Source organism: Saccostrea echinata, unplaced genomic scaffold (genome assembly GCF_033153115.1).
Source record: "Saccostrea echinata isolate AGI-Se365-2 ecotype Australia unplaced genomic scaffold, CSIRO_AGI_Sech_v1 ptg000027l, whole genome shotgun sequence".
Classification (NCBI taxonomy): Eukaryota; Metazoa; Mollusca; class Bivalvia; order Ostreida; family Ostreidae; genus Saccostrea; species Saccostrea echinata.
The window spans coordinates 3165982-3183926 of NW_026889776.1; the positions used below are offsets into that span (position 1 = coordinate 3165982).

The 17945-nt window shown below is 33.6% G+C and overlaps 1 protein-coding gene across 1 annotated transcript; it reads left to right on the forward strand.

Annotated features, from left to right (window-relative positions):
• Positions 1 to 73: 73 nt before the first annotated feature.
• LOC133193441 (uncharacterized) lies at positions 74 to 13093 on the forward strand. Its single transcript, XM_061329386.1, has 9 exons — positions 74 to 529; positions 2021 to 2226; positions 2501 to 2597; positions 4827 to 5007; positions 6253 to 6338; positions 7398 to 8191; positions 9382 to 9521; positions 10167 to 10354; positions 11371 to 13093. Exons 1-9 carry the CDS (start codon positions 364 to 366, stop codon positions 12165 to 12167), a joined length of 2655 nt encoding a protein of 884 aa, XP_061185370.1. The 5' UTR covers positions 74 to 363; the 3' UTR covers positions 12168 to 13093.
• The last annotated feature ends 4852 nt before the right edge of the window (positions 13094 to 17945 follow it).

Below are 17945 nucleotides of genomic sequence, written 5' to 3' on the forward strand. Positions count from 1 at the left end.
GGGTGGGACTTAATTGATTAAATATTAAAGAATACATAACATCTTTGTTCTCTATACGTACTCATGCTCATTAAGGTGTTTCGCTTCTGACGAATTTGAATACACCGCGCAACTCGAACTGCCGGAAATTGGTCTGAATGTCGTTTTAATAAAGAATTCAGTATGACAGAAAAATAATAGTTTATTTTAAGTAATTATAATAATTATCCGTAGAAAGTAACATAATATTGATTTTTGTGCCAGAAGAAAACATATAATAACTATTTTATATTTCGCGGAAAATTAAGACATGTGAGACGGATTACGATAATGTAAGTAAAAAGCAGACGTGAAGTAACGTTCGGCGCGTAAACTTTGGTTAAGATGGTGAAACCAAAGTACAGACGCCATGGGTTCGTTTCGAAAACGAAGAAGGAGAGATATGAAAAAGTATCTGCAGGGCAATTGACCCGATGGATTAGGGGAGCTATTCTTAGAGACCACAATTACTCCGCCAGTGCAACTCCTGTTAACATTGATCATGATCAAGGTTTGTATACATACGTGTATCATATCTAAAAAAAAAACCAGTTTGCACATCTGCATCTATGTTAGATCTATCTTAGAAATATTAAAGGAAGGCACATGATGTCCATTACAGTGCGCCGTTCTAGTCCTTAAGTCATAGGCCTATATGTTAATTTTTTTTTATAGTTTAACCTACATGTAATAAATATATAGAAGATATATATTTTTTTAATTTACTTTTGCTGTTCATTGCTGTGGTTCAAAGATTATAAAATGTTAAAGCTTGATGAAATAATATACTCATTTGATCCCTTCACATTGTGATGGAAAGTTACATTACAAAACAGATTGACACAAATTATGCAAAAATGTATGAAAGGTGAAATCTCACAATATTTATCACAATACTGAGATGCAGTTCCAGTGTATCATGATACATAGCGGATGATTAATGTTTTGTAGCTGAATATGGAATTTATTTCACTAGTGGGATAGGATTTTTTTTTATATTTTCACAAGTGTCTTTGAAAACACAAATGAAAATCTATTTTTAAAAAAAAATCCTGTCTCATGATTGAAATAAATTCCATATACAACTACAAAACATTGAATTTTCTGTTGTTACATTTTCTTTGATTTTCCCTTTACCTTTATTCATTAATTGTTTGTATTTTCGTAACACAGTGTGAATAGGCTGTGTCATCATGTATGTGTGGTTGAGATGTCATAGCAAATAAGAGATTGAAAACAAATAAAATGGATTTCAACAACATATTTGGAGAAACTTTGGAAATCTCTATCAGCAAAGGTGGATACAGGGCCAGCCCCCCCCCCCCCCCCTTTTGAATTTTTTGTATGTAGAAATTTTATGTCCATTATCCTAAAATCAAGGAAAAAACATCTCTTATTTGTAAGAATTCATCAGCTTCCAGGCCCCCACCAGGGCTTTGCCCTAGACCCACTGGGGGTCAATGCAGTCCCCCATACCCCCTGCCTTCTACTGTTATGCAATTCCTGGATCCGCCACTGATCAGGATGGTTTATTTATCTTATAACAGGTCCAGGACTAAAAATAATTACTTTTTTTTTCACTGGCCACTCAGGCTATCGCTTAAATTTTTACTGGTCAATTTTTTAACTCAGCAGTCTAGTACTTTCACTGTCACATTGGGCCAGTAAATTTTAAAAAGACTGGCCCAAAACCATAATAATAGAAATAAATTGTTTATATTGTGTTACTTCTTAGTAAAATGGAACAAAACAGCAGAACTTGGATGCACAACCCTGTCAAGTTAACTATCCCAACACCATGAATGCATGAATTTTGTTATGCATATATGCACATGCTAAATAGCATATACTTACCTCTTAAATGTCAAAAATATGCTGTATATCGGCACTATGAACTGTTGTAAGTGTATCAAAAGTAGTCAACTTGTCAGCATGTGTAGATAGTAAAGAACGTTATGTGTATCCTGGTGATAATTTTTATTTATTCATTCTTTATTAATAGAATTGCCAAATTTAAATATACTGGAAAGAGAGGAGGTGGTGGATGGGGGAGAAGTGACTACATCTGAGGATTGGAAGGAGGGAAGGAGAGTGGTAGAACTTGGAGTGTTAGCTGAGGGCTTGCGGGGATGTTGTAAATGTGGCTTACCATTGCAACTTTCACACACAATTTCTGTACTGACACATGGTTTAGCTTCTTTGTTAAAGGTATAAACTCATAAATTTATGTCCAGTTAGTTAGAAAACAACTTTGAAAGCTTGAAAGGTTTTTTTTCATGGATTTTTCTCAATGTAAAATAGGCATTATTCCATGTCCTTATTAAAAGTTTTGAAAGGTTTTACAATATTTTTTTTTATCATATTTGAAATGATGCATATTGAAATTCTTTTTTTCCCCAGCATTTGATATTCATTAACGGTGAATGAATTTATTACAGTGACCTGTAACTGGGGATTCATTGGTTTTACATTCACATTTCAGGTCTGTTGCAGCAATACAAAGTGTAATCATATTAACCATGTAAAAACGGGGAAAAAACATGGAAAAGTGTGGGATGTAAATACAAAACTATCAGCAGGTGAGAAGTTTCACTTACACATCCCCTACATCAGATACACATATATTAATTTTTGTCAGGTCACAAGAGCCTAATTAAATTTTAGCTCATTTTTGTACGTATAGGTTTTTCCCCATTGTTCAAAGATTTCATAAGTGCCACTTGTTTTGCATGAACTTGAAAGAATTTATATATATATATATATATATAATGTTTAGTTCAGAATAAAAACTTGTTGAGAAGCCATTTTTAACTTATTGAAGCCAGAGGCTCATTTGAGCTTTCTGATCTAAGTTTTTCCATTTATCTGTCTGTCTGTTAACTTTACAAAATTATACCCCTGCTCCAAAGGAGAGGGGGGTAAACTGTTTTACCCTTGTGTTTTTAGCACACTCTTTGTTATCCCCTCGCGCAGCTAGTTGCGGAGAGGATATAGCATCGCTACTGTGCATATATGTGTGTGTTTGTGTGTGTGTTAGTGTGTCCGTTACAGCTTGTTGGCAAGATTTAAGGAGAACCTTTGAACTATCAAATCTCAGCTTCCACATACTTATGTGGGATTGTGAAAGGACAAATCCTATTCATTTTCAAGTTAATCAGTGAAATATTTCTTTAAATATTGCGTACCTTCAAGCCCTGAAATTTTATGTACGACTTGACAATACTCACTTCCTGTTAATCAAACTGGTAAATTCGGATAGCTTCGATAGACTCGCTTCAGTAAGTTCTACTATGTATTTGCATATTTATATTGTCATATTATTGTGCGTATCTTGAGACAATCTGTCTGAATTAAAAGTGTCATCTCTGACACTGAGTAATTGAAATAATTTGATGAACGTTGCAGTTTCATTATTAAATTTCCACATGTGTCTGTTTACAATATAGAATTTATCCTTATTTCTTCTGAAAGCTATAAAGACATTTCGCAAGTTTCATTGACCTCTCAACACTGACATATTGTTATTTTTCATTACGAAAAAATATTGCGTCCACAGGTATTCTCAGATTTTATGCATATTGCATAGGTAAATTACTGAAACTTAGAGCATACGTGATATGTTTCTGCTAGGAATAAGGGAAACTGCCCAATTACGTATGCATGTTATGCCCCCACCTCTCCCCACCAATATGATATGCACTTTTAATTTTTGTTAAAAATGGATCCCCCATCCCCCCCCCCCCCCAAGATAATATCAACTTTGACTTTTGTTAAAAAATTAATTAGTGTTGCAATACATTTTATGTACTTTACCTTATTGTAAACTTTATATAGTAATAGTGGGTGCCCTTGATAACTAGGTGATTGTATCTTTCTTAACATCCCTCTTGAGAATTATTCTCTCGTATGGAGACATTACCATTACTGGTGAAGTTCCTCTGCGAGGGGATGCTCCTCTTAGCGGTGCTCTTGTTTTCTCATGCCATATGGTGGGATTCATTTTTATACGAATCAGATGTCTACTTCCTGTTTATTCATGCGTCTGTCCATACCAAATTTCTGTCGCAACTGAACTTGTGTATATACAGTAAAACTCAGTTATAGCAAAGTCCAAGGGACCTGTGAAATTACTTCGCTATATCCGTAATTCGTTATATCTGTATTACGAATTTGTTAAAGTATATATATTGAATTTGCAATTCATTATAAAAATTCATTATAAAAGATGTAATTTTTATTATTTTTAATCTCTACGGGACACAAAATCAGTTTGCTATATCTGTAAATTCGTCATATCAGAGTTTGTTATAGCTGTAATATTTTCTTAGGATTTGTTAAGAATTTTGCTGGGGATTCCAAAAAACTTCACTATATCCGTAAATTCTCTATATCTGTGTTTCTACATGAGAACATATATTTACATCAGAGCAGGGGTATTACTAGTGAGCATTGGCTCACAGACTTCTTGTTTAGATTTGTTCTCTGAACCACTGGACTTAACAGATTTTACATAATGCAATAGTACATGGAAAAAATCTTTAAAAATTAAAAATCATCTTCTCTGTAGAAGAGCAAAGCCATATAACCGTATTAATCATATTGATATTGAATCATCCCAATGTTATGTAGATCAATTTAAGTTTGGTAGCCATTACCCCTTGGGGGTTTGAGTACAGTATGGATCTTTTTTTTTTTTTATTTCCTGGGAATACAGAGAAAAATGAGACTCAGGTGAGTGTTGTGGTTCAAGAGCCTCTTGTTTTAATTAGATTGATATTTTTTTTTCATTTTTGAATTTGTATTTACAGCAATGGTACATGTTGGCATTGGTGTAACTCAAGTTAACAGTCTCCTTTCTGAGCTGAATATACCACCTGTTAGTCATGCCATGCTAGACAATAGACAGAAAGAGATTGGCAGAGCTGTCCAAGATGTTGCTGCAGAGTCTATGTCTAATGCTTTGCAGAAGGAACTGGGAATGATGAATGAGTGTGTATACAATATAAATTCAGTTTAAAATCTCACTTTTTAGCTCAACTGAGCCAAAGGCTCAATTGAGCTTTTCTGATCAAAGGGTGTCCAGCAACCATGTGTAGTGGTCATCTGTTAACTTCTCACATTTTCGACTTCTCCACACAAACCAATTTCAACCGTACTTGCCACAAAGCATCTTTGGGTAAAGGGATTCAAGTTTGTGCAAATGAAAGGTCAGGATTCAAGTTTGTTCAAATGAAGAGTCATGTTTTCTTTAAAAGGGAGATAATTAATAATTAGAGAAAATTTAATGTTATGTTTTAAAAGTCTTCTTTAAGAACCACTTGGCCAGGAAAGAGGAAATTTATGTGAAAGCTAGCTTCATTACATAGTGTAAAAATCATGACCCCCCAGGACTAGGGTTTTTACAAAAGGTGATCAAATTTTATTCAAGAATATATAGGAAAAATGGTTTTTTTTTTTTTTAAATTAGGTTGAGACTACAATAGCGGATTAGAGTTTTATAAAGGAGTACATAAGATAGAGTTGCAAGATCACACTAAATCCTATAAATTACTAACACATATCTAAGATGTGAAGAGTAGATTTTTTAAAAAAAATTATTAGCACTGGGGTTAGAGTTGAGCCAAAATCAGAGCAGTCAAATTTTACATAATGCATGTGTAAAGGAAAAAAAACCAGCAGGACCATGTTGATCATATTTATATTGAAGCATCCCAATGTTGTGTTGATTAAACTTTGAATAAATCATATAACTCCTTTAGTCTACATTTTGGTCCACCGCATGGAGTCAAAATATTTATAAAAAATTTAATTTTGGTTGTAACGCATTATTTGATTGGATAAAAAATTTTAGTTTTTATGGTATAACCTGTGTTGCCTACGTCACAATGACTTAATGTACGTCAAAAACGTATCAATCCGCTTGGTGTTACTTTTAAAATATGTGCAATTCGAAGGCATTTCTGAAGGAGAAATTGTCTTATTGATTTAAAAAATTAAATTATAAGGAGTGAATTTAATAGCTACATATACTGGTATAACTTGGGTTGGAACAGTTTATGACTTTTTATATACTGCTTCGCAGTTACTAGATATACTTATAAATGTTAGTTTTAGTCATCTACTGCATAATTAGTGCTGATAAATATGCAGATTGTTATGCATATTAGGGAGGTGTTCTAAAGGAGACAGGTTCACAGGCTAATAACTGATGTCTGTTATTTAACTATCTTTCAGAGAGATGAATGAAAAGGGACTAGTTGTTGCTGTAGATGCTGGATGGCAAAAACGGGGAAGTGGAAAGACATATGATAGTTTGTCAGGTAAAAATAGACAAATTTTAGGAAAATGAAACAAATATTAATGCATAGAGTGATTTATTTTGGCCTGCGTCCCCCATGAATTATGCATTAATTTTGCTCAGGACATGATTCCAATAAATATGTATGCAAACAGATGCAGTAAAGAATGGGTGGAGTTAACGCCCTTTGGATCTTTTTGCAATTCCTCTACCAAGCTGTAAATGAAGTGAATCCAAAATATATTGCAAGCAATAGAAAGAGTTACGTATACATGGTTATATTAGGTAGAACATTTGTACAAAAGCAAGGCCTTTTGCCATGAATCAAAATTGAAGCAACGATACATTAGTGTCGTCTTCCGGAATTTGGCATGTACCCGGAGTGGTTTTTAGGTCACGTAATCAAATTTATAGGAGGTGGGGCTATCGATCGGCTTCATTGTTGACATCTCTCTCTCCCTCTCTAGAAATTCGAGTATGTGTATGGCATATTGCAGCGATGTCAATATGACCCTGATTATCTATTGATTATCTATTGATATTCAAGAAATCTTCAGGCACCATGCCTTCGATATTTATTTAGTTTACCTCAAAAAGAGTGTTTTAAATCCACACCTGTACCATGAATACACGGTTAAGATATCGGGGATTTATATGATAGAAAGAAAGAAACATTTTATGAAAAAGATACATGTATCCCAAAGTTCAACTGTACATTGAAATTTTAAAATATTCTTCCAAAGAACAGCCATTAGTAGTCATGTATAGATACAAGCATGCTCAGGTAAAGCATATTCAATTTTGTTTGAACTATGGCCCCAAGGGGGTAAGATGGAGCCACAAAAAGGGATATAATTTTTACATGGGAATTTATAGGAAAAAACTCATTAAGGAAGAGCCTTAATGAGTCAAATCAATATGCAAGCACTCTCATTAGCAATATTAGGTGAATTTTATTCAGAGGAATAAAGAAAGGAAAAACTTTTGTATAGATTATCTTCTAAAGTGTGATAACCCATTGGCATTGTTTTGAAATTGGGTGTTAAATTTTTCTTTTACTTCAAAATATGTACTTTTTTAGGTCATTGTTCCATGGTTGGCCCTCTCTCTGGCAAAGTATTGTCATATTCTGTGAGGTCAAAGAATTGCAGAGTATGCAGTGTAGCTGAAACAACCAACAAGAATCCAGCAGCCCATGAGTGCTCAAAGAACTGGGAGGGAAGTTCAAAGGCCATGGAGGCAGATATGGTTATTGAGATGGTAGAAGATTTACAGAAAAGTGAAGGAATAACCATTGACGGAATCATAGGAGATGAAGATACCACCACAATAGCAAGATTAAAAACTAATGTCAATGCTAATATCAAGAAGTTGTCTGATAAAAATCATCTGAAGAAACTGTTTACAAACTCTTTGTTTACCTTGAAGAAAGAACATTCATCTCTAACTTTGTCTGTTATAAAGTATATTCAAAAGTGCTTCAGTTACTCCATAGCACAGGGAAAAGGAAATGCTCTTCAAATCCAAGAAGACCTCTCATCAATACCATACCACATCTTTGGAGATCACGAACACTGCTCCGCACGGTGGTGCAAGTTCATCGACAACCCTAACCTGCGCTACAAGTCTCTTCCACATGGAAAACCGCTCAAAGATAGGTTCCTTCAGGATGATCTCAAAGAAGTTTTCAGTTCATATGCAAGTCATTCTGATCGTCTTTCATGTTTAGGAAGCACGCAATCAAATGAGAGTTTTAACAGAATGGTGTCTGCAAAAGCCCCAAAGACCCATCATTACAGCTCCTCTTCAAGCCTCAGATATAGAGTTGCTGCGTGTGTAGCTCAGAAAAATGAAGGTCACAGATATCTTATAAAGGTATGTTAATTTTTAGCTCAAGTGAGCTTTTCTGATCACCCGTTGTCCGTCATCCGTCTCTCCATCCATCTGTAAACTTTTCACGTTTTCAACTTCTTCTCAAGAACCACTGGGCCAATTTTAACCAAACTTGGTACAAAGCATCCTTGGGTGAAGAAGAGCTTAAATTGTTAAAATGAAGGGCCAAGTTCTCTTCAAAGGGGAGATAATCAAGAAAATACAAAAATTGGGTGGGGTCATTAAAAAATCTTCTTCTCAAGAACCACTGGGCCAGAAAAGCTGAAACTTATGTGGAAGCATCCTGGGGTAGTGTAAATTCTAAATTGTTCAAATCATGACCCCCGGGGTAGGGCAGGTCCACAATAGGGAATCCAAGTTTTACATTGAAATATATAGTAAAAATCTTTAAAAATCTTCTTCTCAAGAACCACTATGCCAGAAAGGCTGAAACTTATTTGGAAGCATTCTGGGGTAGTGTTGTTTCTAGATTGTTCAAATCATGACCCCCGGGGGTAGGGCTGGGCCACAATAGGGAATCCAAGTTTTACATTGAAATATATAGTAAAAATCTTTAAATATCTTCTTCTCAAGAACCACTGGGCCAGAAAGGCTGAAACTTATTTGGAAGCATTCTGGGGTAGTGTAGATTCTAAATTGTTGAAATCATGACACCTGGGGGGTAGGGCGGGGCCACAATAGGAATCCAAGATTTACATTGAAATATGTAGTAAAAATCTTTAAAAATCTTCTCAAGAACCACTGGGCCAGAAAAGCTGAAACTTATGTGGAAGCATTCTGGGGTAGTGTAGATTCTAAATTGTTCAAATCATGACCCCTTGGGGTAGGGTGGGGCCACAATAAGTACTACAAAGGGGGGGGGGGGGAATCAAGTGAAAAACAGCAAGGCCAATGGTAAAAAAAGGAGCGAGTTTAGTCCCAAGTTAGAGCTTGGGGCGGGGCCAAAGTAGCCATAGTAAAGGTGACCATCAAGGCCCATGATCCATTTGTTTTATAATGTATGTTGTTTGCATTACATATATTCCTAACAATATTTCTACTGTGTGTACTTTTGTTATGTGAGAATATTAATCTCTTAGATTTTAAAATTCTGCAAATTTTAATCAAAAGCAGATTAATGAATGTATTGCATATTTAGTTGTACATAATGGATTCTTATATCCTTATTAAAGGTGAACAAGAAATTAGGCCTCTCTCCTGGCTACTATACTCGAAGACAGTGCATTCTGAGGGATCTCCAAAGAAAACGACAGAAGGCCATTTCAATGACACAGAAATTTAAAAGGAGAAGGAGAGAATTGAAAGCCAAGAGGTACTAGTATACTTTTATTGTCATTTGTCAGAGTGCAACAAAACTCTTGTCTAACTGAAAAGTGAAAACCAACCAAGGACAAGTGGATGTCCCTGCTGATAAGTATATATTTAAAGTGAGAATTGAAAAAAACTCTTGAATCTTACTAAGATCTATTGTTTTCTGAATCACCAAAGATTTATGCTTGTTATAAATAGTGAGTCTCTTCTGGTTGCAAATTGTCATAAAAAGTTTGATATAAGTATAAAATTAATGAAGAGGACATTTTCTGGAATGAATCAACCAGTGGTTTGATAAATATTTTTTTCCAATTCATTTGGAGGTATATTTTTTGCTATATTGTTGAATATCTATTTTATATTGGAAAAGTGAGTCATATGGGACAAGCAAAATCTTCATTGAGATGAATGGTTATGCTTCATATTTATTTGCTTTGCCAAGTGGTCACTGAAATTTCTTTCACCCTGTAATGTACAAAATTGTGGTTTAGAATAGCTTGAAACGTTCTATCAGAACTGTGCAACCAGTCTTTACTAAGTAATTTTTTTTTATTGGCTGTACATCAGGTGAGTGTTTATTTTGCTAGGCCTCTTGTAAGACCTCAATTTGGAATTATTTGTTTTACAATATACAACTTCTTTACAGAATTCAAAGTCTTTCTACAAAAGAGACAAGGGAAGGCGTCAGTTATTTGACAGGATGTGATCTCCACCATGCCTCGGACATTGATGAAATTCCAGCTCCAAAAACAATTCCAAAGTATGATCATCTTCCTTCAAGTCAGTTGTTAAATGCTGAAGAGATCTATTTCGACTTGGAAACTACTGGACTCGGTAAGAACCTAAATGAGTTTTGAATGTCTAGTCAATGCTGATGGTTATGGCACTCTTCCAGTATTTCTTCTATATGGATGTCGAAGGAATAAACCCAGCATTTTGTAAACAGCAAGAAAATTTCTAATCTGTTTGTCACAAAAACCACCAAGAAGTGTTTATCACAAGATATGGGAATCACGATCAAGTAAACAATTCTATAAAAGAAGGATCTATCATGTTTTGCGGTTGAATATGATTGAATATGATATTCTATCTCCGAGCCTTAGCAGCAAAACTCCATGACAACACTTTCAGTCATAAACAATTGTGATATCACACCCATGTAATCTCAAAATTTATTTCCTGATTGATATCCACCAGATGTATGGGAAGCATATGCAAAAGGAATGTATGAAAACATGATTAATTTCGAAGATTTGAGACACTCATATGACCTTTTGTAATTGGTCCCTGTCCACTGTCTGCCATGTGTAAACTAATAAACATTTTTAACTTCCTGAAAACTATATGGCTCCCCCCCCCCCCCCCCAATGTTTGGTATAAAGTATCTTCAGAGTAAAGAGGAATTTAAATGTTATGACTCTTGCACCTCAGAGGCCTGTGGGTGGGACAAAAACCAATGAAACTAAATGCACATAATTTATACAGAGGTAATATATGTTTTTCAAAAATTATATATTTTCTGTTGCTAATATTGAATAAAAGCAAATGCATATTTTGAAATGGCATAAAAGAAGTTTTTAAACCTCTATGATTCTGGTATTGGTAGTTGAGCATGTTTTATATCGTTCTTTCAAAACTTTACTTTTCCTAATCTGACAACACTGAATTAAAAGAAAATGCATACTCTGAAAGAGTTCAAGCATTTTCGACAGGAGTTAAGGCTTGGGGAAGAGGGGCACTAGTATTTCATTGTTTCAAAATTTTTGAAATAGTGCATATATCAATGGATTTGTTTGGATATTTTATGTTTTGAATTTCAAAAACTTGAATATACTTGTTTTTATTTTCAGCAAGGGATTCTCATATTGTGCAGTTATCTGCAGTTAGAAATGATGAGGTATTCAACAAGTACATCATTCCAAAAAAACCAATGACATCAAAAGCTACAGAAATAACTGGAATACAAGTAGTCAACAATAAAATGTACCACAATCATGAGGAAGTTGAGACAGTCAGCATTAAAGATGCTCTGATCCAGTTTATGGACTTCATGAAGATGTCGGGTCCAGATGTTGTTCTAGTTGGGCATAACTCTAAAGTGTTTGACCTTCCTGTGCTCTTCAACATTTTGAGTAAACTAAACATTTTGGAGACATTTTCATCTGCAGTCACTGGCTTCATTGATACAATTCCTCTTTTCAAAATGTCACATCCAAACCTTTCGTCATACTCGCAGTTACACCTCTTTGCAGAAATTCTACAAGACAAATACAGTGCGCATGACTCATTACAGGATGTCATAGCCTTGAAGAGATTGGTCGATCATACAGGACCCTCCCATGAAGTCAAAGTTGCTGCATCCTTCACCTTGAACTCTGCCGTTGCCGTGTTTCATCACAAGAACACAACAAAGCATCTAATGAGTACACTAAGGCCTTTATTGGACCAAAAGGTAATTTCGAATGGAATGGGAAATAAGATTGCCGGCAGTGGACTCTCCTTATCCCACTTACAACTTGCATATCAGAGAAATGGTAGGGAGGGAGTGCAGGATGTGCTGTCAGAGATAGCTGATAATAGTGTGCGTGTGACAAAATCTAAAAAAATCATTGATTCTGTTGCAGATTATTTCAGGTCTGAGCAGTAATGCAGTTATTTGTTTGTGAATGTATGATGTTCTTTGTATGTTATTGTTTGTTTGTTTGTTTTACGTCCCTTTGAGAATTTTTCACTCAAATTGGAACCCCACGAGTTGTTGATGTACTAGTAATACCCCCGCTCTGAGCACTGATGTGAATATACCCTCTGATGTGAATATACACAAGTTCAGCTATGGACAGACACAGGAATAAACAGGAAGTTGACACTGGATTCGTACAAAAATGAATCCCACCAAATGGCATGCCTAAACAAAGAGTGTGCTAAGATTTCAAACATCTCCGATGAGTAGTTGCTGAGAAAACTGTGACGAAAATTTGTTATGCATGGTATTGACAGACGCACAGATAAACAGGAAGTTGAAATTGGATTCGTACAAAATAAATCTTACTATATGGCATGCCTAAACAAAGTGAGTGTTAAAACTTCAAGTATCTGCTATAAGTGGTTGCTGAGAAAACTGCGACAAAAATTTGTTATGGACAGACAGACACACAAGGATAAAACAGTATATACTCCCTCTCCTTCGGAGCGGGGGTATAATTATGCAATGTACTGTTGCATATGAAACATGTTTCAATGTCTAGTGTTATTGGTAGTTTGTAGTTGAACAAAACATTTTCTTTCCATTCAAAATAAATCCAATTTAGAAACTGAATTGACAATGATTTATTGACCATACATGAGAATCTAAATTCTGTTCATTGATATTTATTGAAGAAAGCTATGTGCATAAATTGAAATATGCACAAATGAATATGAAAGGACATACTGCAAATGTATATTGTGCATGCACTATACTTGGTGGTGATTAATTTTTCAACAAGTCAAGCTAGGTTTGATTTTGGCACATTTCTGATTGTGTACCAATAAATATACACGTCATAAAGTTTGTGATGTTCTTGATATAGCGGAAGCAGCTTTCTGTCAAAGACGATAAAAAACCTTAATGTTTACAGTATACAGCAGTGCCATTAAATTTTTGTATGTTACATGTACCGGTAACAATTTGAAATACCGATAACTATCACAATGTCTGTAAACTTTTCACATTTTTGATTTCTTCTCAAGAACCACTGGACCAATTTCAACCAAACTTGCCACAAAGCATCCTTGGGGTAAGGGGATTTAAGTTTGTTCACAGGAGTGCCACGCCCTCTTTCAAGGGAAGATAATTAAGAATTTGGTAGCATCTTTAAAAAAATTTCTCAAGAACCACTGGGCAAGAGAAGATGAAACTTGTGTGAAAGCATCATTACATACTGTAGATTTAAGTTTTGTTAATCTGGGAAGTTTATATACTGTGAGACCAGCTTTGTAATATGAAAGATTAAAACCCAAAGAAGTAGAGTTTTCAGAATTTTTCCAAGAATGAAATTAAATAATCTGTATCCGGTCTTCTTGCAAATAAATATTCTGTCTTGAGAGGGCACGAAAATAATCTGACTCGATACCCCCCCCCCCTCTTTCCCCCTCAATATCAAATATAGTCGTTCACTAATATATTTTAATGTCCTTTTTTTAAGAGAAAGAATGAGTTTTAATACAATCATACATTCATGCAAATGGAAAATTCATCAAAAATAACAGGCTAAATAATGTAGGAAGCAAATATAATCAATCCGAATTTCCTCTGTTCAAAATTTGAGGAAAATTCGGTCAGAGGAAATTCAAATGAAAATATCTTTTAAAGTAACTCATGTAGATATACAATATTTTACATTGTTTGAAAGCACTACAACTAAGAAATAATTAACTAGAAAAAAATTAACTTTTTAATTATTTCTAATTCATTTTCCAAGCTTATTTTACAAGCCCCCAAAAGGAAAAATAAGCGAATTTTTGCACAGGGGTGTGTGCATTTTTTTAAAGAATTAATTTTATCTTCGGTTGATTACCATCATTATTTCATCAATATTTATTTTCCTTATGACTACTTTTAAAAGATAACAAAAAGTCAAAATGATTTGAAAATATTTTTTAGGTTAAAGGGAATATTAAATACGTTGGACGCATTTTTGGTCTTTTTCTTTACTAAAATGAGAGATTTACCTCCCTTTGGCATAAACGCCTATAGCTTGTAAACCAAATCATATACATATGCATTTTTTTGGCTTAAAATAATTAATTATGTTTATTCTTACAATTAAAAAAGAAAAATTAAATTTTTAATTATTTTTGTTGTCAGAAGCCAAACACCTTAACACAAACTTGTGTTCATCATGATGCCTGTTTACTTATCAAATATTTCTGTTGCATATCTATAGATAACAGTTTAAATTCGAGTGGTGTTCATTCGACTAGACAATATGGATAACCTTGAGGGAATAGTTTGACGGTGACAATTATTTCCGGGCCAGACGGCGGGAACCCGAACTAGATAACCCCAGAGTAGTCTTGATCAATGGAAGACAACTCCATTAACTTTTGATTTTTCCTTTTTGAACTTTAAGTTTCTGGAATCCCAGTCTTTCCATCAGAAACAATCAAGAAACGTACTCTATAATGAACGATGCGAATTTATGAGTAAAGATTTACGATAGCCATAGTTTACAAAATAAATAAATGATAAATAATAATTCGAAATACATATCAAACAAAATTAGATCTATACATGTATTATTTAAGATAAACTCTCAATTAGTTCAACTTTGATACCTGCAAATAAGAATCTATACATGTATTTATCATTAAACCAAAAACTATCATTCACAGGAAAATATTCTTATTTTAGCATCCGTAACCTGTTTACAACCGTAAAATATAGTTTAAAAATGAAAACTTCAATAGACAAAATCATTTTAACTATAATGTGGTATAGCCTTTTTGAAGTAAAGTTTACATAATTATTATGATAAACCTGGTTTTCAACTTTAAAATAAAAACTATGTTGACCTCATTTCTGTGAATTTTGCGTGCTTCACGTATGCAAAGTTATGGACATTATTTTTAAATTGAGTTTGAGAATTTCATGAAAAATAATTAAAAGGACATCATTCTAATAATTTTTTTTTTACCTTTCTACAAGTATATAATGATAAATAAATAAACTTTTCAAAAGCACATTTTCATTTAATAATAAAATTTGTAAGCCATATTTAACATACATTTATATTGTCTCCAAAATTTGAACATCCTCTCTGTCCACCTCTGAGAAAGAAATGGTCGAGGACCGAGATAAACCGAGTGAAATAGGCGTCTCCTGATACATAACCGCCCAAGAATAGAATACTGAACTCTACATCGAGTCAGAGGTCATAACTGCTGTTAATGAAGAAACCATCAAACCCCGTCCTGCATATCTTGCCAGCAGAGAATATTCCTTCTTCCAGTGGAATATCATAATTATAGTGGTTACTATAAAAAAAAAATCAATCAAATTCTTAAGGTTCCTCTTTAAAGCTTCTACAGTGAATTTAATTTGTAGTCACCTACGCTTAGTCAAGATAGCTAACTGTAGCATGTTTTAGTCTTTTTATGAGTATCCAGTTTACTCCGTTTTTCCCTGTTTCAAAAGTAAAATTGTTCCGTCTTATTTAAATTCAACAAAGACAGCCACTTGTCTTTTTTTTTTATTTTATGACCACATAAAGGTTACGAGTCTCTGAGAAATCAAAGTACTTCCACAGTGATCATACCTTGAAGTAACACCAAAATAGAAGCACAATTCTTTTTTTAAAGGGGTATTGTCGCTGCCTTTAATGTAAATGTTCAAAAATTTAAAAAAAATCCTTTACAATTTGTGTAATAAATCTTATAGCAATTTAACATCGCAGGTTGCTTAATTATTATTAAAGGAAATGAATCTATGAAATAAGAAGACATCGCGATCAAACAAGGCTATTAGTTAAAGCGCCTTAAATTATCTTCCCTTCCCAACTATTAGTTAAAGCACCTTAAATTATCTTCCCTTCCCATCTCTAAATGTCATGTTATTGTGAAGTATAATTGTAATTAAAAAGAACTTTAAGATGTGAATGTCTTACAGAAATACAGCGAATAGATAGTCAAATAATAGCCAGGAAGAATAGGCAGTCAAACAATGATCAGGAAAAAAGTAGATAGTCAAATAATAATCAGAAAGAATAGGCAGTCAATCACTAATCAGGGAGAAAAAGGCTGTCAAACAAAAATCAGGAAAACTAGACAGTCAAACAATGATAAGAAAAAATAGTCAAATAATATATACGAAGAAGACACAATCAAATAGTGATCAGGAAAAATAGGCAGTCAAATTATAATCAGGAAGAATAGATAATCAAATAGTGATTAGGAAAAATAGACAGTCAAATAATAATCAGGAAGAATAGACAATCAAATAGTGATCAGGAAAAATAGGCAGTCAAATAATAATCAGGAAGAATAGACAATCAAATAGTGATTAGGAAAAATAGGCAGTCAAATAATTATCAGAAAAAATAGGCAGTCAAACAATTATCAGGGAGAAAAATGGCTGTCAAACAAAAATCAGGAAGAATAGGCAGTCTAACAATGATAAGGCAAAATAGACATTCAAATGATAATTTCGAGGAAGGTCAAATAATAATGTGGAAGAATAGACAATCAAATAATAATTTAAAAGGATAGACAGTCAAATAGTTATTATGAAGCATAGACAGTCAAATACTGAATAGGAAGAATAAACAATCAATTTATTACCAGGAAGAATAAACAGTAAAATTATATCAAGAAGAATCTAGCAAAATACATAAATATAGGTTACCAATTTTCTTTTGAAGTGTTATTCAAAGAGAAATAGAAATGAATTTTAATTAATTGATATAAATAATGTAACTTTAATTTAAGAAGGAGCATGGATTGTTTATTTTGAAGTACATGTATATATTCCACTCCTCAATACGCTATTTACAATTTCTATGGTGAATATACACGTATATGTATTTTTTATTCTAATTACTTTCCTTGAGTTTTGAAATAATTAATCTTAATGTATTTTTCCTGACTTGAATTTACATTAGAAATTCAATTTTCTTTTGAATTAACATTTAAGGAGAATTAGTTGAATTTTTTCTACTTAACAATGTTATTTTGAGCAAAAAAGTGATGGTATTTCTTATTTAGAAAATTTTTTAATCCTCTCGTGGGATTTTCAATGTTCTTCTGATTATTTCAATGTTAGAATATACCAGTATGTAATTTTTATGAAATGTGTATCTAATGATCAAATAAATTAATCGGTATTTTTACATTAATTTTAGCTAAATCAATGATATCTTGGTTATAGCAAGAGAATAGAAAAGCCTACCGAGGGTATCGTAAACTGACATTATGGTAAGACTAATAAGAAGTCTTAACGCCAGATAAAGAAATAGACATACTTATGTCACGCTTATTTGAACTTGTGTGATGTGACGTCACGCATATTTCAATATTAAGGCGGAACTGAATGTTGGTTTTGGTATAAAATCATTAGGTTGTCGACAATTAAATCGATATCGACTTTATTAATGAGCGTGAATTTTCAGGATATATTTTTACTGATTGTACTAACAAGCCCTTTTTGTATAAATGGCTCTCCAGGACTCGAAGTTTATTTTGTTTTTATAACATCTGTTGTTAGCCTACACGCGCTGCTAAGGCTTTTTCCCCTCTAGAATGTAGTACAATTTTTTTAACATTGCACACATTCTTGACAGTCCGATGTGTGGATAGAAAATTCAACATATATATCCTAAGTTACACAACCACGATTTCCACTCAGCTTTGTTTTCGCTCAGAAGCCGAAATAGCTTTATCTATTATGGTC

Coding starts and splice junctions, on each gene's coding strand:
- LOC133193441 (XM_061329386.1), top strand. CDS start 364: ATGGTGAAACCAAAGTACAGACGCCATGGGTTCGTTTCGAAAACGAAG. Junction 2,227..2,500: donor GTTTAGCTTCTTTGTTAAAG/GTATAAACTCAT, acceptor TTCACATTTCAG/GTCTGTTGCAGCAATACAAA. Junction 8,192..9,381: donor GTCACAGATATCTTATAAAG/GTATGTTAATTT, acceptor TCCTTATTAAAG/GTGAACAAGAAATTAGGCCT.